At 37.3% G+C, this 25040-nt stretch overlaps 1 protein-coding gene across 2 annotated transcripts in view; it reads left to right on the forward strand.

Annotated features, from left to right (window-relative positions):
* The first annotated feature begins 1489 nt into the window (after positions 1 to 1489).
* Positions 1490 to 25040, forward strand: part of slc6a2 (solute carrier family 6 member 2) — a 30815-nt gene continuing 7264 nt past the window's right edge. The window contains exons 1-10 of one of the 2 annotated variants that reach the window (XM_012868244.3): positions 1490 to 1582; positions 1953 to 2434; positions 3823 to 3954; positions 5005 to 5239; positions 13433 to 13571; positions 15281 to 15415; positions 16777 to 16880; positions 21220 to 21344; positions 21485 to 21597; positions 23250 to 23378. In XM_012868244.3, the coding sequence (XP_012723698.2) occupies positions 2137 to 2434; positions 3823 to 3954; positions 5005 to 5239; positions 13433 to 13571; positions 15281 to 15415; positions 16777 to 16880; positions 21220 to 21344; positions 21485 to 21597; positions 23250 to 23378 (1410 nt within the window). In that variant the 5' untranslated portion in view covers positions 1490 to 1582; positions 1953 to 2136. Of the gene's footprint in view, positions 1627 to 1952; positions 2435 to 3822; positions 3955 to 5004; positions 5240 to 13432; positions 13572 to 15280; positions 15416 to 16776; positions 16881 to 21219; positions 21345 to 21484; positions 21598 to 23249; positions 23379 to 25040 lie in introns of both variants that reach the window. The other variant, XM_012868245.3, reaches the window with a different exon arrangement.

A 25040-nucleotide genomic window follows, 5' to 3' on the forward strand; every position in this document is an offset into this window, starting at 1 on the left:
TTCTTCACTGTTATACTCTATCTTCTGGTCAACACCAGTGTCCAACATCTGCCACTGTAGACCTAGCTCAGAACCTGGGGCTGTAGCTCGTTCCCTTCCTCTCAGAACGCGCTTCCACAAACAATCAAACACACCATAAAACTAGCCTTATTTCCTTTTGAGAACTTTGTACAATTTCATACCATTACCTGTGATTATGTAAATTGAGAATTCTGCAAAACACTGCAACACCACAATGTATTAATATTACACACTGAGGCACAACGATAAAGGCAGAACGAATCTTTGAGAGAGAATCTTTAAAAGCGACCCCAAGCAAATGCTCAGGTTAAGTTCTCAGAGGGTTGTCATGTGGCTGTGTCATCTTTCATTAAATTCTCCTTTTAGGGTCAACATTCCAAAGCTTGGACCTTGACTGAGAAGCAAAAACATCTTCCTGAGAACTACTCAGATCAAGGGATAGAATGTATTCAAGGTAAAAGGTGAATAATGTGCAGCACTCCCCCTCGATATGACAAGAGAATGGTAAAAAGTCATGGGTTCAATCCCTATCTGCAGGGGTTAGTTCTCCGTGTGCCATTTATAATAGGGAAGAAGATTGTAAAAATGTTGGCGAAGATGATAGTAGTGTGCTTGAATGTGAAGAAACAGCTTGTTGGACAACAACAAAATCAAACATTAACACAAGTTTCAGCTTGACTGGGGAAGCTATGAGGTAAATAGAAAAAAAACAACAACGGCAATTCAAGAGAAAACACCAGTAATCACCTGGCCCTGTGCTTTGCTCGCGCTGAGGTTGTTCAGTCTCCACAAACAAAATGCCAAAAAACCCTAGCCCTATTAGGGCTTTATAAAACAAGCACTGGAAAGCAAAGAGGACATTCATTGACTTTAATGGGATGAACTGATCAACCATATCTAATAGAAATCATTGCCCCTGGCCAAAGCTGCTGTGGGATTGAATTACACGTGGAACACAAAGCTTTTACGGCTTCTTAGAAAACAGTAATTCAATATGTTTAGAGAAGAGAAGAAACAGATAAGTCCAAATTAAAACATTAGAAAAAAGTTTTCCTGTATGTTAAATCCAAGCGCTAGTTGGAACCTTGGGATAAGGTGATGTTACATCGTATAAAACATCAAAACCTCTAAATAATACTAACACATGTAAAAATCATCTTACGTTTTTTGCACTACTGTAAAACTTTAGAAATCCATATTTGGATTTGGATTCAGAGCACTGTACATTATAAAGGTTTTTTTATTTTTTTTATTTGAAAACAAAATAAAGTTAGTCCCATATGTGGTTTTATGCCCCCTGGATCAATAGTCAGAAGTTGAAAGTTTATTACTCGGTGATCCTGCCAAAATGACATCCAACAGAAGAAACGAAAGTGCTCAATTATGAAATGTCACGTGGCAGAGAGAGAGGAAACCGATTTCAAAGCTCGCATTTTTTTTTTCATCGTCTCAGCTTGAGAAGGCGAGTCTCAAAGTTCCTTCAGAATGGGCAGTCTTCCCTCAGATGCATCCGGAGCGCAGCAGCATCGGGTCATGGAGGAGGTGTCCTCGGCTGAATGAAGTACGGGAGAGTAGCTTTCAGCTGAGGAGCTTTGCACTGCTGCAGTAACTGACTCATATTCTAATATCCTTTTATCCTTCACCGAATTCCAGTGAAAAGTGTCTTAAGTCTTACTTGCTCAGTACATTTGGTGACGTATGGATTTCCCTTGACAATTTTATTGCTGTTAATTTGAGATAGCCTTTCATCTTAATGCTGTAGCCTACGCAGAAGCACATGTGCATCAGGTCTGCCTGCTGTAGACAAAGCTGTGTCATGTATTGCCCTGTCTGGGCTCAAAACCGTGATTTTTGTTAAGTGCGTAAACTTTACGCAAGAACACCTAACCTTTCCAAACTTTTTTTCCCCCATCCTATATTCCCCTCTTTAGTCGATGTACACGGAGGTGTCACCTGTAGTTAAGGAGGACAACACTCCCGTGTTAATGTTTTTGTCAGCGGGACGTTGATCCTCAGCCCAGCGCATTTACGCAGACAGCCAGCTCTACCAGGACCCGCAGGGGGGCTGTGAGAGCATCGCGCCGGCGTGGGCTTCGTGTTCTTATCGCGGAGAAGATGAACATCCAGATCCTGCCGGAGCACAAACTGTCATCGGTCGCCCCGCTGAAACAGTGCGATGTGGAGAAAAAAGAGGTTGAACTGATCCTGGTGAAGGACCAGAATGGTGTCCAGTACACCAGCTCCTCCATTATCCCCACCCCTGGGAACGGCGTGGGTCTCCCCGGACCAGCTTCCGACCCCGAACGAGAAACTTGGGGCAAGAAAATAGACTTTCTCTTGTCCGTTATTGGCTTCGCGGTGGACTTGGCCAATGTCTGGAGATTTCCATACTTGTGCTACAAAAACGGAGGAGGTGAGTGAGCAGTCTGTTTCGTCACTACTGTGCGTAAAAAGTACACAAAAATACAAATATGGATTGAAAAAACAACAACAAAGAAAATAAGCAACATGTCTGGTTGTAGTTTTAATACAGTAATATTTAAATGGAAACACGAGGAATCAAAAGTTATAGGCACAGCCAAAATACACAGATTTTTCCCCCCTGGAAATGTGTTGCGTGTCCTGTCACAAGTTTAATAATAATAACGATAAAATAACAACAACAATAATGATAGAAGTAATAATAATCATAATAATGATTATTATTATAATCATTATTATTGTTGTTGTTGTTATATTAACATTTTGTTGTAAGATTTAGATATTCACAGGAATTTATTTTTGTTTCACTGCTAATTTTAGTGCCTTTAATCTCGGTTAATAGTCCCAGGAGAGTAAACGGGGAAGCGCGTTTTTGCTTTCATGATGGAGGAAATGCCCCATTTTAAGGTTGCTTTGCATCATGCACAGCTGAAGTGCATAATTTTACTCCATCTGATATCATTTATAAAAACTACCAAGTCAAGTCTCCTGTTGCACATTGTTGTATTTGTACTAGATTGCTTTAGATCTTCTTGGTAGTTTTTCTCTCCAGGTAGCAGTGTGTTATACCAAATACGTTTTTTTTGTGTGTGTTGACATCGAAGAAGCGCCCCCAATCACTGTTGTGTTTGAAGTGGCAGTAATGCTCTGACATTTGAACTTTCAGTTACGCGTTTGTAAGTGGTGTTTGGCTTTATGTCTGACAGCTGATTGAAAAAACAATTGAATGCTGAAGCCATACTTTGGTGAGGGGGGGGGGAAAGAACACGCTTGTGTTGCTAAACCAACAAGGGATTGTTTAAAATAGTGCTGCTTTTTTTAACCTCCCACATCAATGACAACAGAGTGCCGACTGGAAGCTGTGCCCTGTCCTCTGTTTGTTTTTGTATCCCATTCAAATGGGAAAGAAAAAAAAGAAAGATATCATTACGTTTTTACTCTGCATCCTCAGTGGTCTACCCAGGTCTGAATTGTCAATCAAACTGGCCTTCAGTGAATATTTATTCTTTACTGGAGAAAATCTGCCACCCGTGATGGACAGTGTCAAGAGCAATTCAATTATCAGAGCTTGTTCCCTACGTAGGGCTGGATGTGCCTCGGAAGCACAGCATGAAAATAGCTTTGAGCTTTCCCACTATTTTTCTAAGAATGTCAAGCCCCCTAACCCTCTTGTTTCCATTTTTATTTAGCTTTCTATCTTTAGAGCACTGCTACTTTTGTCAGTAGCGAGCAAACATGTAACATTTTCTTTTCACAAGAAAAGTACAAATCAAAGCTAATTTCTAGAAATGCACTTCACTGTGACAATGTGTCTTTCAGGTGCCTTCTTGATCCCGTATACTCTCTTCTTGGTAATTGCTGGGATGCCACTGTTCTACATGGAACTTGCCTTGGGCCAGTACAACAGGGAGGGGGCAGCTACAGTTTGGAAAATATGCCCCATCTTTAAAGGTGATTTTTTTTAACACACACACACACCTTTAAGACCCACATTCAGACCTACACATGTAAATACACATATATATTTTTGACGTCAGTCTTTTTTAAGCCTCCTAAACTTTCAGATCAGAATGTTCTTTCCTTCTTGGCCTCTCAAGTGTCTTTGCCCTTTAATTTCATCCCTTTGTTCTTCTCCTTTACCCCGCCGTGTTCCCAAAGAACCCCTCGTTACTAAAACCTGTCACATCGGGTCATTCTTTCTTTCTCATTGTACTCACAGAGCTCTGTTCTCCTTGCAACATTTTGTTTCACTTAAATGAAGGAACAGAATTTATCTTGTGTTCCAGTATTAGAAACACAGTGGATAAATATTGACATTATTTATTATTTTTCTATAGACAATAATTGTATAACTTACGCCTGGAATTCAACTGAGCGTTAACATTATAGCTAATTTTCAACAAACTACCTACACAGTAGATTTGTAAAAAGGCAGAACTATATTCTTTAACTTAACAAGAAGATCTACCAGCACGGATTTTCAGGTGCTGTCAGATGAGAGTCTTTTTAAAATGGCACCAGTCGGTGCTTTCGTTGGCTTCAGCACCAAGGTGGGCGGATTTGTTATTTTCCTGCGCCGAACGAGAAGGTGAAGGGTTTATGAGACTTCTCTGTTTCATGTAAAGACATCACATTCCAGTGGAGATAGAATAACACAACACAGGCTCCGTGCTGTAGCCTAAAACAGGTCAGAATGATAGCACTATTTCAGGTTTTGAAATGTATACTAATTGACGGTGAATTTACATGCAACTGCTGCTAAAACAGAGGCAAAATGAGAATACATGAGGAAAATAAGAAAAGCCCTCATTCAAACTAGAAAGTAAATTGTTGTCACAAAGAATGTGGATATTGAGATAATGTACCTATGTTCGCAATAATCAGCAAAATAAGAATCTCTGCATTCCAGTCAGCTAATCAGGTAAAAAAAAAACATATGATTTCATGAGTGTACTTATGTGACATGTTTTTCTTTTTTCTAACTATTCATGCTTTTGTCAGGTGTGGGCTACACTGTGATTATCATAGCCCTGTATGTTGGCTTTTACTACAACGTCATTATTGCCTGGTCCCTCCACTACCTGTTCTCCTCCATGACACGCGAGCTTCCATGGCTCAATTGTGGCAACAGCTGGAACAGCGTGAACTGTACCGACCCTAACTACATCAATGGGTCTGTCCTCGGCAATGGCACCTATGCCAAGTACAAGATCACCCCAGCAGCAGAGTACTATGAGTGAGTGAAACCTCTTGACCTTGAATGCTTTATCGCAGAGGAACTTGCTGTGCCGTCCACATTTATTGGCATGCCTGATTAAGATGTGTAACAAAAATCTTAAAACAATTGAAACTTTTATTGCAGTAGCGGCAAAACTCACTGGAACAAAAGCAGAAAATGTTTATCTGTAAACATTTTCAAAGGAAAAAAATAAATCTTAATTAATCCTTTTTAGCAATGTCAGTGGTGCTACAGCCAGTGGCTATTCAATTCCAACCATCTGTTCTCTACACCTGCTTATCCCTACTGTGTTGTGTGTCTGGGGATGGGCTGCTGCGTGCCTCCAATAGTCAAAGGGCAAGGGATGCAATAAACTCTGGATAGGTCACCACACAGGGCAAGTAACTGTGTATCTACAGACTCGCGCCTCAGGGCAATTTAAAGTAACCAGTTCAGCTAACACGCATGTTTTGAGAAAGGGACACAATGCTGCCCACAGCACCTGGCAAACACTTACACAGTTGCTGGAAGAACATGCAAATACCTTAAAGGTGCATAGCCACGTTATATGACTTTTTTTCATATACTTCAGTAACTCACTGTGGTTGTATACAAAGTTTTTATGAAAGGTTATCATGTCCAGCTGCCGTATTAATTATTATTTTGGCATTTTACGCTTTATTTCTGCTCAATTTGTTAGTAAAGAAAAAAAAATTATTCTGAGAGTGAAAAGACTGCAGTAGTGCTGGGAATACAGTATGAACGTTGCTGTTCACTGAGGCGGACAGCTAAAGCTAAGCTGCCAAGATGTGACTGCAGAGTTGATTGGCGTGAGTAAATGTTCTGATTTATACTGTGATAGGAATGCTCTTCTTAACCTCTTTAGTCCAAAGTAAAAACAACATTATAAATAGATCAATTGATTGATCGGTTCTTACCTTGATGTTGTGTCTCTGTTTCCATTTATGAACGGGAAATACCAGATGTTCGGATATGAGGCTCTTAGAGTTGCTGTTAGGTTGGTTTATTTAATTAATAACAGTTGGTCTTCACTCACCCCGAGTGGCCGCTTTACCGCAAGGCATTTCAGAAGGTCAGGTTCGGTTCAGCATTATTATTAATAGTGTTTATTCATCTTTATTTTATTTGTTATCATACTTTGTGATAGTCCTGTGCCACTGCCGGTAGATAATGCCACGCCTGTTTATATCTGATCATGCAGCCTGGTGCTGGGGTTATTTTCAGGCTCAAAAAGGACTATCAACACACTATCACGATGGATACTAGGTGTATATAACCTTATCTTATCATGATCAAGTGGGTTTTGGTATTTTTTATAGGCATATAATGTGGCAATATACATTTAAGGTAAGGTACTGGCTGGGTTTTAAACCCCGGACTTTCTGGCTGAAAGGCAACAGTGTTAACAACTGAACCAACCTACAACCCATCCTACCTAACAACTTTCTTAAGTTATTCAGAGTGTTGATGAACTTTTAATTAGTAGTCAATGATGCCCTGCCTGTGTGAGTTTGCTGTAACACTTAGGCCCATTCCTAACAACTCTTCAAAATTATAGAGAAGACAACATGCCACTTAATTTAGCCACATATGTGCCAATCTTCATAAGTCACCAAATGATAACAGGAAAATAACATCTCATCTAAATTTGTCCCTATATACTGCCAGAGGGTATTGAAAATTAATAAAGATGAAACAAGTGGAAGGATCTGTGCCAAACAGGGCTGGAAGAGGACCTCTGTTTATTTTTTCCATCGTGCGGTGAGGAGGATGGTAAAAAAATCAAAGCTCGCTGTATCAAATTGTTCAATTATGCAACTAAAAATATATTTATGCAATATAATATTAGTTATTTTAATACTTTTGGTACATCTTTATTTAGCATGTCAATAAATGTGGAGGACATTGTGTATGCTGATGACAATGTGTGACCTGTGTACAGAACGCAGCATTTTCCAATTGCATTATGGGTAACCCTGAACGGAAGATTTACTGAGAGATAAATAAATAAGGAATGTAGTGTCAAAATTCAATGTTTATCACCTTATCATGGATATATGTTCAAATGTTTTTCATAAATGAAGCTATTGTCTGTAATTTATTTTTACATAAACAAAGCATAATTCCTTTTATATAGGGGTTTTCTATGAACATTTAGCTGGGTTAGTATTTTATCAGGCATCACAGCAAGCTGTGGGATGATTTAAAAAATATATATTATCAGTAGGGGTGCTGTATGCATTGTAACAACATCCTTTGCAAATCCACATAAAACAGCTCATGTCAGTATGAATCAGGCAACCAGTCACTGAAATGTGAGTGTAGAACCTAAAACTGTCCAGCTATAAGTGTTTGCACTACAAAAAGTGTATACATAAAAAGTTCAAATGCACTCTTTGAAGTGCTTGAAAAGAGTTCCATCTGTTTATACTTCAAAGACAGCCAGCTCTTCCTCAGCTTCTGTGAAGACTGTGTAGCCTAGAGGAAGTCTGTGAGATGACTTAGACAATACAATGGACACATGCGAGGCTTGAAGTGTAGAATACGTTGAAAACCATCAGGGCCAATAACAGATTAATAAAGGCCTGATATCATTCCTTTAAAAACACGCCACAGCTCTCCATGTTTATTTAAACTGTATCCCTGGGTTATGTTCCATTTTCCACAAAACTCCAAACCTGATATGTTGAAGGTATGTAAACACTTAATAACCACGTGGATTCAGCACTCACATAAAAGCTCTGGTGTTACAAATCACGACAGACCATCAGAAAAGCGATGGGTTTACAGGCAGATACTAGACATGGTACATAAAACCAGAACTGAAAATATAGATTTTCATTTGGTTTTCACACTTTATTTACATAAAAGAACAGGGACATGTGCCGGCTGAATACAATAAGGCACTTTGAGACAGATCTTACATGGGGTTTGCCACTGTAGGGGATAATAAATCCTCCTGGTTACTGCTTTGAGAACAGGAGCAAAGCCAAGGCACAGCATGAGGGAGGACAACTGAGTCAACAATTCAGTTGCTTCACATCTCACACTCCTCTGCACCCACCAACACTTGGGTGCTTAATGTGTAGGATAGCTGTCATTTGTTGCAGATCTCAACAGTAAACCAAACTTTTCAAGTGGAACATTCCTTCATACTGACGTCACACCTGACCTGCACACTTTTATTCAAGGGGGAGTTTAAGCTTTCCAGCTGGGTTGCTTAATAAACATAAAAGACACCTACAAAGTTCATGGTTTAGCTGACTTATAGCCTGTGACGAAAGCACTACATCAGGCTTTTGATGTCCAGATAAAAAACATTACTTCTTAAAAGCATAAATGTATTTGAACTTGAACACTCTCCTTTATGTGGTCAAAGCACAGGGAGATGATGGAGTACACAAAAATCCAGAGTGCTTTGTACCCCTCCAATGCATAAAGCAAATATATTTATAAATAATTATCCTGTATACACAACACGTCATGCATAGAGATTTGATAACGCAGTGAACACAACACATCAGATGTGACGTATATTCACATACTTTTCACAAAGCAAGCCCAAAACTTCCAGATGTGGATGTTTTCATGACCTCTGAGTGCCATGTTAAAAAAAAAGTCTTGGATTACTTTTTACTGGTTAAAATGTTAATATCACTTTAGTCAATAGAATGAATATATGTTGGAAACCTTGAATGCAAAAACCTTTTGGTCTGAACACAAACAGGTATTGTGCAAAGGGATCCCGATCAGAGTTTGAATCAAAGTCCAAGCCAGTTCCGTGAGTAAAAAAAACATTCTGATTTCCAGACCTAAGTAGACACTTGCTATTTCTGGTTTCACCATGTTGGTTCTGGTGACAAACTGATCAAAAAGGGTGGTTCTGAAACTTTGAATTCCTCCTCTCTTTTCCCCCCTCTTTGTTCTCTGATTAACACTTTATGATTAAAACCCAGAATTTGGCCATAAAACAGCTTATCTGAACTCCTAAGAGACAGATAAAGTTTGATTAAAGTTAGATTTTTCTTATCTGATTTTTATAGGTTCTACATAAACGGATTATAGTGAAGCCAGTTTTATGAAAACACATGTCATTGAACTTGATTTAAGAAAGAAATCCACTACTATCTCTTTTTGGAAATTACATATGGCTCAATGAACATCTGCAGGAATTCATGCCTTGATTATTTAGTGGTTTATCTTTGCGTCTTTATCAAGTTTCATTCGAACCAGCATGCCCAATTAATCATTTTTTTTTACGTTTTCCATATAAGTACGTGGGGTGAAAATCCCAAAACAAAATAGGGGACTTTCCAAGTTGGATAGTGATAGGCTAATTAATCTTTGAAAGAAGTAGTGAAAATTCTATCAATTCAAGGCAACAGCAACATCAAGCAGAATGGAACATAAAAATCCTTAGAACTATCAGTGACTGGAAGAGGAAGTGGTAAAGTCGTGTTGCCATTTGTGACCCCAAAACTGAAGGGCTCAATCTCAGGGAAATTAGCAATCTAGGAACTGCTAAAACAAAACAAAAACAAAAACAAAGTATCATACTCAAAGGGTTCTGCTTAATCATGTGACCCAATGATTTATTGCATGTGATAGTTGGTCACAACATACACCACAAGACGAATATAATTCATCTTTGAATCAATGTTTCCAGCATCAACGGTTGGTAAAGCGGAAAATCTGTGTGTTATGGTGGGTTTTTTTTAATAATCAATTTGCGACTGACATGTGGCTGAAGAAAACAACCGGTTGTATATTATATATATATATACCACTTGAAAAGCTGCCTTCCTAACAGAACTCAATCAGAAGTTTTCAGTGGTGTGTGAAAATTTAAATGTGCCCCCAAAAATGTAGAGTCTTTCAGTAAGTCAGACATTAAAAGTTAGAGATTAAAAAATGCTCACAGGACTCGACATCAGCTGTAAAAGAGGGTTTCGAATCATGGCAATCATGTGTAAATAACTCAAGTTTCAAGTGCAAAAATGTAAATAATGTATCTTAAACATAAAAATGTCTTGAAAGTGATGCCGTTACTAATTCATTTAATTTGCACCCAAAGTCATTTTCTTTAGATGTAGCCTGCAGCAACCACATCTGGTTTAATGTTGTGGTAACAACTTTTTATAAATCAATGTGACTGAAAATCTAAAAGTTTAATAACGGACATGCTTTGGTTTTGAAAACATTTCTCTTAAAACACCAAGGACAAAATCATTTGTAATGAGTGAAATATAGCTGATGGAAACAGAACGCCCCAGCAGTGTAATTATTGTTGGTTTTTGTGCTTTTGATTAATTTATCACCACATTCCCTGTTTGTTGCGTTGTAACCAGCATTAATAGCAGACAGTACGCAACAGAGTGCCTGCCTCAAATACACCAAGACCAACTAATGGTAACAGCGCGTGTCAAGGTGGCAGGACAAGCAACTTTCTGAGTGATGATAAGACATAATGTGTTTAGAATAACAGGGCCAAAGGGAACTGGGCTGATGTTGTAGTCTGCGTTTACTAGAAGTGCATTATCAACGCTATCAGATGGGAGGGACGTCCTTTGGGCATTACAACACAACGCTAACACGAGGCTCACAGATCAGAGCACAATCTACATTTTTTACTACCGAATAAACTGATGTGCTCATGCTGTGTCTGCGTCCCCAGGGACCTAAAGCTTTAAATTTATGATTGCCTGGAATAATAATAATAATATTAATAAAAAAACAGCTGAAGGCTTTCACAGATCTTTAAAACCCCAAGGAATTGCATGTTTGTTTGTTTTTTTTGCTTTTTTTTTTTTTTTTTTTTGATGATCGTATCCAAACACTGTTCCATTGTTTATTAGCCCATAAATAAATAATTAAAGTCCTTGTTATGGTTCTTCTTGACACGATTTAAGAACTTTAAACATCTGGGGTCTATTCTATTTCTTGTCATTTACAAGGTAATTTTGTTGATTTTATTTAAGATGTATATCTTGAAAAATATTCATTCCTTTTACAATTTTAAATTAAATTAAACGTCCACTGATTACAAATATTTTTAATATTTTAATATTTTGTTGCCTTTGTGATAATTTAAAGTTAATTATTTTTGCTTTAGAACTTAATGCTCAATTAGCTTGTTATTCATACTTCTGTAGTGTATAACCTTGGCATTTCCTCATTGCAAAGGTATCTCTTATCTTATCCTATCTTTTTAAGAAAATCACATAATACACAATTATAACTATCCACTTTACCCACTTACACCTCATTAAAAATCCTAATTTACAGAGAAAACTACAGGCTAAAATCAAGTGTTTGTAAAGACTAATGTTATTTCACTTGTTCAGAAAAAATCCCAGTTGTGTAGCCACCCAATTTAAGCAACAGAACATAGAATGTGTTGCATACCCTCTAGATTGAGAAGTGCCTGGTGAGGCAGTTTAATTTTTCTTCTTGCAAAGGCAGTTGAAGCTTTATTTTAGAACAAAATGTAAGATGCAAGAACAAAGACCTCCAGAGCAGAAGGAATGTGAGGATTTTATCTCCCTGAAAACCATAATATAAGAACAGATCATGGAGGGCATTCGACTGCTCATGTTGCTTTTGAGAGTACTCTTTACTTGTCTAAATTCACACAGTAGATTAATGTATGATATCAGATACATTTACACTTATTCCAGCATAAGTACTTTACTGCAGGTATTCCAATAAGAGCTTGCAAAAGGAACCAATATTTTGTATGGAAAGAAAGAGCCATAATTTTTCTTCCCTTGTTTTATTTATTCTTTTTGTATCGTGAAGTATTTGAGTGTTTGGAAGACCATCTTGACCTGACAGCTTTGGCTGAAGAAAATGTTTGATATTAGCAGTAGAATCTTTTCGGTTATACTTTCCGTGTGTGGATCAAGCAAGGTGTTTAAACAAAAGCAGTTCATTTTCTTCAAATGTCAGGGAACATTTGGTTTTGTCTTCAGTTTGACCAAGCTTGACATCCCTTTAAATTTAGATACAATAAACACATGTGGACTGAATACCATTGTAATGTAGTTATTGAACTGTAATTTACTAAACAGGCTGTCCATTGTAATTTAGGATAAAGTGAAATCAACAGGTTGGATGTGTTAGTCAAGGGTGGAGTGCTGTCATCCATGCCCTTATCCTCCCATCTTCACCTCTGATACCTATTTAAGGCTGTTGTTTTAAAACTCCCATGACTATCCTATAAACTGGGTGGATCTGTTTAACAATAAATAAATATATACAGCCAACAAAGCAAAAATCTTAAAATAATTCAGTTTTCAGTATGTCTGGGGTTAAACATAAAATCTATCCAACTGAAAGTTGTAGTTAAGTTTTTGGATCCATCGTACTGTGTAAAACTATATAAATCTAATCAATTAGTAGATCAGTAATAATGACAGGCAAAACATTGCTCTATATATTTATATGACTTAATTATTTATGTAAATTCTATCTGCCTTTACTTTTGCATTACATAAGTATCTGCTTTGAGGTCTAGGGATTAGTTTGTACTAAAATGTATGTTTCGTAAAACAAATGGTATAAACCTATGAGTCAAACTTTGGTGGAGAATTAGATTTTAACTCTGCCAGGTTGTGATCAGTACTTTTTGCAAATATAGGCACAATGTAATTGACTATGACTCCCATTTAAATTACAATCTAAAGTAAAAGTGACATCAGTTTAAAGCTTCATAAAATATAATTCAAATGAGCCATGACTTTTTTGAAACATGGGCAGTTTTAGGTTGGATCTGGCCCCAATCTGACTGTCAGCTGTGTAGGTTGGGATTAATCATCTGCTACAAACTGAGATCTGAGAGTCAAGATAATATTGATCCACTTCAACAAAATTCAAGATATCCATTCAAGTGGATTCCTTTGCAGTTCAATAGAACATTTAAAATTATATTTGAAAATATGTATTTTTTTTACTATTCAAATACTTGCTTTAAAAACACTTGCTCAAAGTTTTTTTTTTCATGCTCCTACGTATTCATAATCAGACAGTATTCTGGGGGTAATAATTCATAAAAAAATAGTGTTCCTTTTGAATCATGTCCAGATGACTTAATGAAAAACCAACATCAGTTTTAAACAAGGGTATATCAGAACCAACAATGCTTTCTGCATACCATGACATTGTATATTTGATTTTGTCTCTTCTTTGCAGACGGGGTGTGTTGCATCTCCATGAAAGTCGAGGTATCCAGGACCTGGGCATGCCTCGCTGGGACCTAACTCTGTGCTTAGTTGTGGTGGTCTTCATCCTCTACTTTAGCTTGTGGAAAGGTGTGAAGTCTTCAGGGAAGGTATGAGTCCCTTGCCACAACTAAGTTGTTTTAGTCTTAATCCTCCTAATTGATAAGGATTAGAAGCATCTACAGGTAGTAATAGCTAGCTCAGCTTTCTTTCCAGTTTACAGGGAATATTATACATTCCTAAGGCTATTGCTAAACAGGTCTTTAAAACCGATTTACAATGCAAGTTGCACTACGACCCATTATAGTCTATCATTAAAGTATTTCAAATAGAGCCGATCATTAGAAAATCTAAACCAGGTGTCCTTCAGAGTCTGACTGTTAAATGGCAGCAAAGTGCTCCAATATGATCCTTGGTATGTGTAGTTTATACATCAACAAGCATCAATACTAGCCTCGTGAGACCATCCTGATCTCGCGAGCTTTCAATGTTTCACTCGCAGATCAGTCTGGCTACTTTCCGTTAAAGAAAATTTGGAGCCGTTCACCAAACGAACGTCCAATCAGCGTTGGCTTTGAGGCCGGTTGAGGTGTGACGCAACGAGAAGTGCGACAGTTCAGTCTAAAGAACATGGCGGCTTCAGCCGATGAAACTAGCGTTAGCGTGGCTATCAAGCAAATTTTATCGGAATTACAGAGTATTTATTTGCTGAGCTAACGAGCCTTTACCTGCAGCAGCAAGAGTAGCTTGGCTTGTGGTTGTGTTTTCGTCGTCGCTCTGTTACGAGCGACAACGAATCTGATTGGTTTATTTGGCCCGTCTATCACCAACATAGGCCAATCAGCTAACCAGTATTTTCGCCCCTTCCCAAAATTACTTCAACGGAAGGTTTCCAGATGGATATGCAGAGCAAATCTATCTGGCGGAGTCAGGTAACATCAATACTGTATGAAGACCAAAAGCAGTTTGGTGGCAATAGCCTAAAACGGGATAACAAGTAAAATGTACCTCATTGCCTTTTTAAGTACGGCAAAAATATAAAATGGCAAGAAAGTGGTTTTCTCTTGTTGGGAAGACACCTGTTACAGCTCTGGACAGTAGAGAGAGTTTATCAACGAACCAATACAACCTATTGGCCAGCATTAATTTCCATCCACCAATCGGCATTCAGTATCCATGGTAACCAACTGTTGCACTAGCAGATTGGTAATCTTAATATTCGCTACATTCATCACTCTATTGGGTTTTAAACCAGTCATTCACTGTTCAGCAGCATTACTGTTTAGGTTTTGACCTACCTACCACCAGATCATCTGAACAAAAGGCTGTTGCCTGCCAGCCCTCTCCTATGTCCAACTGGATTCAGGAAAATTGTTATGGAAATGATCACAGACAAAAACATAGCAGTCACGCACATTCAGGTTTGTGTTCTCCAAATAATCCGTTATATAACCTAAGAAGTGGCGTATCCATACACTGCCCTTCAAGCATTATCAAAGGCCATCTTTATTGCGATCAAAAGTAAATAAACAAATAAAACTCTCGTGACACATGAAGCTAAAAATAGGAAGTTTTCCTACAGCAAGAGAGACCACAGTCAATGTGGGTGAAACTAATATTTATTTTTAACAAACACGGGATCTAGGATTGACTAACAATGTTATTACAATGATTTATCTTGCGTACCTAGCTGCTAATGTTTTAAATGTCTGGAATTTGAGAAAAGGGAAGAGCCTTTCTCTTCTTATTTGAAGAATGTTTTTTTCAGCGATGGTGAATTGGGTGACCTGGATTCTCTTTGTTTTGTGCATATTTTTAGGTCGTGTACATCACAGCGACTATGCCCTATATCGTCCTGTTTGTGTTGCTCATCAGGGGCATAACTCTACCAGGATCCATGGAGGGAATCAAAGCGTATCTCAACATTGATTTCAACCGACTCAACAACCTAGAGGTCAGAAAGAATGGCTACACACTTACAAGCTGTGATACAGCCGTAGTAAACTACACTGGAAAAAAGAGAAAATATATTCAATTCAATTCAATTTTATTTACATTGCGCCAATTCATGATACATGTCATCTCAAGGCACTTTACAAACTCAAATTCAATCAAAATATGCATATTGATCTAAGGAAACCTTGTATATTGCATCAAGTATTGACACGCAGCATTCACGCCACATGAAGGAGTGTAAAGCCACAGGGACAGTCATCTGCATTGATGATGGCTTTGCAGCAGTCCCTCATACTGAGCAAGCATGAAGCGACAGTGGAGAGGAAAACTTCCCTTTAACGGAAATGAAAAAACCTCCAGCAGAACCAGGCTCAGTGCAAACGGTCATCTGGCTCGACAGTTAAAGAAGACGGAGCAGAGACACAAAAGCACATTGATTCAGGAATCCTTTCTATGTTATATGGTAATAGTAGATGATCTGTCTTCTCTGGATGATAGCACAGCTAACAGAACGCCAGACCAGGTGTACCTACTATAAAGAAAAAAAAAATATTCAAAGTATCAATATTGGACACAAATTGTTAAGTTAGTTTTGACAATTTTTGGCTTATTATTGAATGTATGGTTTGTGTTAATTGATTAACCTTTCCTATCTATACACACTACCAGTCAAAAGTTTGGACTCACCTTCTCATTCAATGGCTTGTCTATATTTCTTTTTTTTAATGAACTCCTTCAAGACAGTTGGAAAATCACTTCCGATGGCTAACCTCATGAAGTGTTTGATGCAAAATTCTATATACTTTAGAGTTATAGTTTTGATGTCTTCACTATGTGTTTGCAACGTAGAAAGTTGTGAAAATAAGGAATAGTCATTGAATGACAAAGGTGAGTCCAAAACTTTGACTTTTGATGTATGTGAGATATTTTCTTTATCACTTCATACTATTAGATAGAATATTACATGTCCCTGAGGTTAAAGGTTAGGTTTCATTGGTCCCACATAAAATAAATGTATGTACAGAAAGTGAATAAATGTGCTGTGTAAATTTTGCTCACTAAAGTTAAATTTGCCCACCAGCTGGGCAAATTTAACTTTAAAAAGGTTACGAAACAAATAAGGCTTTGCTAAAACAATATTTTGGATATTTTCTTTAAATGTAATTGGTATTAAAAGCAGAATGAGCAGTTTCTTTGTAAAGCAAAAGGGAAAAAAATGGCACTGGAATTGAGGATATAGAAATGAAATATTTAAAATACACTCGATTTGAAAGTAGATATTATTCATTCTAACTATAAATGTACCTCTTATTTCTAGAATGAAAAATGATTAAAAAAATTGCCTTATTTAACCCATAGGTGTGGATCGATGCTGCTACCCAGATATTCTACTCACTGGGAGCAGGATTTGGTGTCCTCATTGCATTTTCCAGCTATAACAAGTTTAACAACAACTGCTACAGGTAAGGGAGCTCAAAGGGAATTGCTGATAATCCCAAACAAGCCCACAGCAACATCCTGCCGTTTCCAAGCAACTTGCCTTTTCCATTTTGTAACTGGATAACAAGACATACGTGATGCTAATCTGTCCAGTTTACTCCAGTATCCTAGCGTTTGAGGACAGATAAAGTGCAGACCAGGAAGGGTTGCGCGACGCTTATCTGGCAACAGTTTTTTTGTTTTTTTTCTTACAGAGCTGTTGTTCTTTAAATCACAGCAGACACACGGTTGCGAGGTTATCTTTTCCAACATTAGGTGGTTGTATGTGTGCTCTTAAAAACAGACACTGCTGCCCAGCAAACTAGTTAATGCATGGCTAAAAAGATTTGTTGCATTTGCTCAATGTACTGTGAATTTAACAGGCATAACAACCCATGTTTAAATGCCACCTTTTTCTAACAATGAGATCATATACAGTCATTCACTATTTTGTACTTGCAGAGATTACTTTTGATGACAACCACAACTATTTCAAGTTATAGCAGTAATGCAGTAGTAATCTCTTTGTGTTAGTTTATGTTTATACATTTGGCATACGCCTTTAACCAAAGCAACTTATAACTCATAAAGTAAAAATGCGGTAACTATCAAAACTAACAATAAGGATGACCACTAGTCAGGTTCTGTCAGAAGTGACCGAGGTTACTGTGTAGAAATAAAGTGCAGAAATAGAAGGAAGTGTGGAAAGAACACTGTATTAGATACCCATGTGTGTTTGGCTCTATTACTTTGTCTCGGTCACTGCAACCATAATTCAGCCTGTTTTGTTTCTGTGAGCTGAGAGGATACTGTAAGATGTTTAACTGGTTTCTGAATATGTGCTGTTTGAGATTCAGAACATAGTGTAAGGTTTGTACTGCAAAGGCTTGAAGGAGCTTGTGTTTCAATTAATCTACTGTATTGATGCTGTAAAATAGATACTTGTTGAACAGCTGGAGGCAGTTAATATTGTGGTTGTCCTGCTAAGGTTAAACAGGTCTTGGGCTTTAATCAAGGTAGTCCTGGACATCTGACAAGCTGGTAACAAGTGAGACAGACAAACCAGACTATTATGGAGAACACATAGATCAGGCTAAAAGTTAAGAAACTACTCTCGGTTTATCATTTTATATATACATACATGTAAAATTGTGGTAACCAGATACAGTACTATTGAATATTCTATTTCAAAATGGTAGGATGAAGTATAAACTCTTAGTTATACTAATATAATTATTAAAAGGTGCTTTAAGAACCTGGGAGGACTGAACAAATAAACATTAAGTGTTTTAGAAGCATAATTAGGGTAATAAACAATGTGACCAATACATGATACCTTAGTGTAAGTCCTTAGGCTGATAGCCAGCACGTCCAAACCCTACACAATCTATTGTTATGTTGTCAACTTCAATGATAAATATTTTCAAACCATTTTTTTCCCATTGGTGGTGTGATCTACCCTGTGCAATTTAATTAAAAAACAAACATATCTAAGTCTGAATTCTTTTTAAAAATTAAAATGAGCTCTATCCCTATTTCATTAAGATTGTGAATCGTAACTAATTAACTTTTTCATATATGTACTCTGTTTATCTAAAATAAGGAAAAATCTTAAACCCACATGTTTAGAAAGCTAGTTTCATATGTATTTCTTTCTTGTCCACTAAAGATTTTCTGAACAATTATATGTACTTGTCTTTAGAGCTGAATAAGCAGACAGGACAGCGGTGTTCAGTGAAAACATCTTTAAATTGTTCACAGCCCATAAAAATAGGAACAAAAGGAAAGTGGAAGGGAAGTCAAATGGAAGGAAATTGCTCATTCAGAGGCTTCTGCTCCTTAAACCCAGGAGGTGGCTAAGGTCACTGTGACCTTATTCATTCTGTCAGTGGTCACAGAACTGCTCTCTAATTATACATCAAGTCCTCAAACCCAGAGCTTTAGAACTTCCAGTTAATCTGCTGTATTTGCCAGAATATAAACCCGGTAAGCAATTGAAACAATGAACTTCAAGAAATAAAAAGTAAAAATGTTGCCCAGTTTTAATTGATTTTATCCTCCCCCCCCCCCCAAAAAAAAAACTGCATCGTATTTTGAATTCAATTTAATAATATTACACACAGTTAGTTGAAGTACACTTACGAACGTACACATAAGTGTCTTAAGGATCCCTTGGCCAAACTTAGAACTTCAGACATGCGAGAACCTTAATTAAATTCTGTTGAGTTTATTCAAGTCAAGTTAAGGCACTTTACAAGGTCAAATCAACCCAATCATGCAGACCAATTACTAAAAAAGTTTGTTGTTTTTTTTATCAAAGGAAACCTAGCGGGATTGGTTCAAGCCATTGACTTTCAGCATTCAATCCTCCTGGAGGGACATGTAGCGACCGTGGACAGTCGCCTGTGTTGTGTCGTTGACTTTGCAGCCGTTCCCCATACCATGCATGCATGTAACAACAGTGGAAAGGAAAACTCCCCTTTAACAGGAAGAGACCTCCAGAAGAACCAGGCTCAGTGTAAACAGCCATCTGCCTCAACTGTTTTGAAAAGACTGAACATACACATAAAAAAGAGCACAGAACCACTGATCCAAGTGTATTTTCTATGTGAGAGAACAGTAAAAATGCAATGGCAGTAGTAGCTCCTTGAGGGCCTACATCTAGGAAAGAAACACAGCTAAAATAAGCTTCAAGACAGTTTTCAGGTCTATAGGATGAAAGAGTGCACAACTAGTCACTGTAAAAGCTCCGTCAATAGCTATGTATAGAAGAGTGAGACGTTAAACAGCGCCAAGCCATCATCTATAGAAGTGGAACATGAAGTTGTTGGTAGCAGCAGCTTAGCCGATGTCCACATCCAAGAGGGTGCCATAGTGAAACAGAATGCCAGGTTAGTTGTAGCTACTATAAAGAGAAAAAAACCGAGGCATAGAGATAACATAAAGTTGAAAGTTGAAATGACAGCTAATAATGCTAAGTTGCAGAGTAGTAGGGGAATGTAGTAGAGTGAGGGAAATTGGCCATTCTACTTTTAGAAACTCTAGGAACATCCAGTAGACCTACAGTCTGAGAGCAAAGTGCTCTGTTAGGAACATACGGGGTAATCAGAGCTCTGATGTATGATGGATCCTGATTATTAAAGGCTTTATATGTGAAAAAATACATTTTAAATTATACTATTGGTTTAACAAGGAGCCAGTGGAGGGAAGGTAAAATACAAGAAAATTATCTCTTTTTTTAGTTTTCATCAGAATTTGGATCAGCTGAAGGCTTTGAACAGCATTTCATGGACTTATAGTAAAGAATTACAGCCTTGAAGTACCAAATGCATGGACTAGTGTTGTTTCAGCGTCACTTCTGGGTAGCGCAATTCTAATTTTGGTCATATTCTAAAAGTGAAGGAAGGAAACCCTTGAAACCTGTTTAGTTTGAGATGAAAATGACATGTCCTGTTTAAAAATAACACCAAGGTTTTTTTACTTTATAAACGGAAGGCAATATAATGCCATCCAGATTAGATGACTGATATGAAGTTTCTTTTTCAAAGACTGCTCCCAAGAAAACAATTTCTGTCTTCTCAGAATGTTAAACCAGCAAATTCAGTAAAGTCTTCCAGGATTTGTTTTTTGTCTCCATAGCTCAGTGATGTTCTCTTGAAAACCTACTGTATGTTCAAATCTATCTTAGAGAAAATTGTGATGGACTGTATCAAATGCAGCACTAAAATCTAACAGCATAAGTACAGGCACAAGTATATTATCTGAGGCCATGACAATATCATTAGTGACCTTCACCAGAGCTGTTTCAGTTCTTTGATAAGCTGTGAAACCTGACTGAAACTCTTCAAACAGGTCACTACTGTGTACATTCTCACATACTTGATTAGAGGTTATTTTCTGTTTTAGATAATGAGGTAACAATTTTTTACATAATTTGATTGGGATTGGGTGTGATATAAAAGTTGAAGGTTTATAGTAGTGAAGTAGTCACATTCAGGATGATGCCAACGATTTAGATTTTAATATAATGCATATTATTTATAAAGAGGTGCATAAAGTCATTACTGCTGAGCACTAAACGAATGGATGGCTCAACTGAGACGTGATTATGTGTACATTTGGCCACTGTATTAAAAAGACACGCATGATTATTATTTTTCTTCACTATTATTTAAAATACACAGTTCTAACTTTCCAAGGTTTAAAAAGACAGTAAACTATTTTTCCAGATTAAGTAGGGCTCCTTTAGATTTGTAGAGTTTATATTTAGAAAATGTATTGCTGTCTAACTTCTCATCAATGCACATTCTCTTTTTTACCTAGGGATGCTCTCCTGACCAGCACAGTAAATTGCGTCACCAGTTTCTTCTCAGGGTTTGCAATATTCTCTGTCCTGGGATATATGGCTCAAAAACATAATGTGAGCGTCCAGGATGTAGCAACAGAAGGTAAGTAAAAACCACACAGTAATATGATTTACATTGCTTCTAAATACCAATTTGAATGTAAATACAGTTAATCTTATTAGTTGATGATGTATGAATATATTTGAATCCATGAAGGACAAATTCTTATTTTCTGCCTACAGGGGCAGGTTTGGTATTTATCATCTATCCTGAGGCAATTGCAACACTACCTGGTTCAACGTTTTGGGCCATTGTGTTTTTCATCATGTTGCTAACTTTGGGCATTGACAGCTCGGTGAGTATCTTTAACCACGATATAGGTTATAAATATCTAACAAACAAGGCAATTAAAGCAGGATGTGAATGATACAGTGACAACTGGAGGGCTTCAAATGCTTTCCAGGATGACAAAGCAAACCATGATGTCTACCCTTCCCCAAACTGTCCAAAAGGCATAAATCAGCCAATAATCTTTGTAGTCGGACATTACCTTACATACTGGCATACATAAAGAAGACTGTAAACACAGGATGAAGAGCAAAATATTACACTTTGTATAACCAAAACGCTGCCACATATAAGCAACAGAAAAGTAGAGGTTTCTGTAATGCTTTGCAAAGTCACGTACTGACAGCAGCTTGATAGTAATTTGCAAGACAAATTCCACTTGGAAGAGAAATATTACAGTTTTATCTCACCAGATCTTGTCCTGTTTGTTCCAAGATGGAATATATTAATGTTTTAGTCTGACCAGTTTTCTTTTTCTTTCAGAGGGGAAATCCAAGATTGTATTACATAATCACTTACACCCCCCCCAGCCCCTTTCTTCGCTGCACGACACAGCATAGATCCCCAGAAATTTGCATCTGTCAACATTTACGGGAAGACCCAAACCCAAGATATTTATTCTACAACAATATTTCAGAGAAAAATGGTGATGACAGGTTTCTTAAGGAAAGAATTCCAGCTTTCAATATGGTAAAGACAAAGCATAACATTTCAAGCAAGGCTGCTTTGTTTGAGGAATGAGGAAAAATTCCATTTGCTAGATGAGCTGAAACTACAAAGACCACAAAATGCCACCTGCAGCTGTAATTGCTGAAAATATTGACTTTAACGGTGAATACATTTGCACAATCAAGTTGCCTCATTTATCTTTTCCTTCAGATTTAAATTTGCAAAAACTTTCCAAACATGTTGTGTTTGTTGAAACATTGCATCCCAGAGTTAGCTTAGTTCCAGGTCAGTAGTCAAGAAAATCCACAGCTATTTAATGTTTTCTTGAAAAATTGGATTTCAGCCACCAAACTCAACATTTTGAATTTGTTGCATATTTAGACAAATGCCTCTTTTTATGATTTCAACATTCAGAACATAGTTACAGTGAAACTCATCATCTGTCAAGATTGGAAAACCAAATAGTAAAAAAAAAAAAAAAAAAAAAAAAAAAGATTTTTTTTCAAATGTTAACCCAGTCCTTAGCAGTGCCACTTTGAAAAATAATAATACTATCAATTACTCTTTAACTAAGCCATAAAAACACACATAAAGCCTGCATATATTCAATAATAATAACAAAAAACCCAGAACAGATTGGTCACAACAGGTAGAGTTTAGCTATTGCGGATGCAAATTAGCCGTTGCTATGCTGATTCTGGCATATTTACATTGATGCTTTAAGCTGACATGTTGATGAATGTGCATTGTCCTAATAAGAAAAAATAAAAATAAGACATTAATATCATAGACAGAAGCATTTTTGTCAACCTATATAGTGTATTAAAAACTGTATATTTTTAGATTCCAGATGTTTAAAATATTATATGAGGAATTAAAACACAGACACAGAATTTAGATTATGATATTTACCTTTACTTACCAAAGCAAATGAGAAAATTGCACTTCGGACTCCTGACTGCCATGTCTATGTCTGTTTGTTGCCTCCAGATGGGCGGCATGGAGGCGGTCATTACAGGCCTGACAGATGACTTCAAGATTCTCAAGAGGAACAGAAAGCTGTTCACCTTCGCCACGGTTTTTGGAACCTTCCTCGTTGCCTTGTTTTGCATTACTAATGTTAGTATTAATGTTTACTGCTTTCTAAATATTTATTTATTGACTTCATTTGGAATAGGCTTGGAATGCTTTAGATTAATCATACAATGTCAGCTCTGCTCTTTTATGATGAAAGAGTGTGTTTGAACTGCACTTGACTCAAGTCTCATGATTTCACATCTTGATGAGAAAACAGTCAGATGAACTATTGCACTCTGATAACACATTTGATTCAATTAAACTGCATCCAGGAAGTCAACAATTAACTTTCTCTACTATTCCAATTCATTCATTAGCAGTCAGAAGAAAAGTAGTTTTCTTGCATGCAAAGCGTAGATACTGAAAGATTTGGAAATCATGGTTTGTTTTTCATATCAACATAAATATTAGAATAGTGAACAACTACTTTCCTTTGCAATTTCTTTGCTACAAAATTCAAAGATTGAGAAAATACTAATTAAGGATGGGAAAAAAACTCAGGGGAATTAATAATATATCCACATATGTGGAAATATTCTAGATTATTTGACATGGACTAAATGAAAACGTAAGGCAAAAAAGAGGTTTTGAACACACTCAACCTTTTTCTTCATAAGTTGTTAATCTTTTTGATAACTTACTGGACTCAATAGGTTGTCTACCTTTTTTTAGAGTTACAGGGACATCTCAGTAAATTACTGTATAATATCATCAAAAACTAAACTTAACTGAAACTCCAAATTTTGTTAGATTGCTACAGATAATTACAAATGGATTTGTAAAAGAAAACCCTATGGCGCGACATGTAAACTAGTCGTCTTGCAAACCAAAGGATGTGAGTTTGATTTGCAGCTTTCCCTTGTCACATGTCACTGTGCCCCTGGGCGAGGAACTCAACACCAAGTTGCCTACCGATATGTGTCGGGGTATGAATATGTGCGAGTGAGCGAGATCAATTGGGAGAATGTGGCCACAATGTAAAGTGCTTTGAGTGGTCAGTAGAGAAATGCAATATAAATTCAGTCAATTTACATGACTGTGTTTTGGCTAACAGAATGATAAGGAAGACTGCTGACCCAATGGTTTTCCAGTAAGCGGGTTTACGGTGTTGGCCAGTTCTAAAGGAGATGGCTGCTCACAGAGTGCTGTATCCAAGCATGGGAATGGGAAGTGGAGTGGAAACAACAGCAATGACTGAAAGCATTGAGAAGATTGTGGAATAACCCATTTAAAAGTTTGGGGACGTGGGTTGTGGCTCGAGTCAGTGTTTTAAGAGACAATGTCAGATGCATCTCATATGGACTCATGCGACCCACAATGTTGTTCTTTTTTCTTAGATCAAAGTAAAACCAGGACATTTTAGGGCATTTAATTCTTCCCTTTGCTGACAAGCTTTATGAAGATTTCCTTTTCAAGCAGTACTTGGCACCTGCCCCTACTGCCAAAAGTACCAGTACCTCCTTTTATGACCATGGTGCTTTGCTTGATTGATCAGCAAAGTCACCTGATAGGGTAGTGTCAGTTGTGAAGAGGAAGAAGAGAGACACAAGAGCAAACAATTCAGATGAGCTACTATTAAATCAACCTGGGCTTCTTTAACAGCTCAGCAGAGCCACAGGCTGATCACCTCCTCACCACGACACGTTGATGCTATTTTTGCTCTTTGTACTGTAGCACATGGACATTTTAGTTGCTGAAATAGCT

The sequence above is a fragment of the Fundulus heteroclitus genome, unplaced genomic scaffold (assembly GCF_011125445.2).
Source record: "Fundulus heteroclitus isolate FHET01 unplaced genomic scaffold, MU-UCD_Fhet_4.1 scaffold_199, whole genome shotgun sequence".
Classification (NCBI taxonomy): domain Eukaryota; kingdom Metazoa; phylum Chordata; class Actinopteri; order Cyprinodontiformes; family Fundulidae; genus Fundulus; species Fundulus heteroclitus.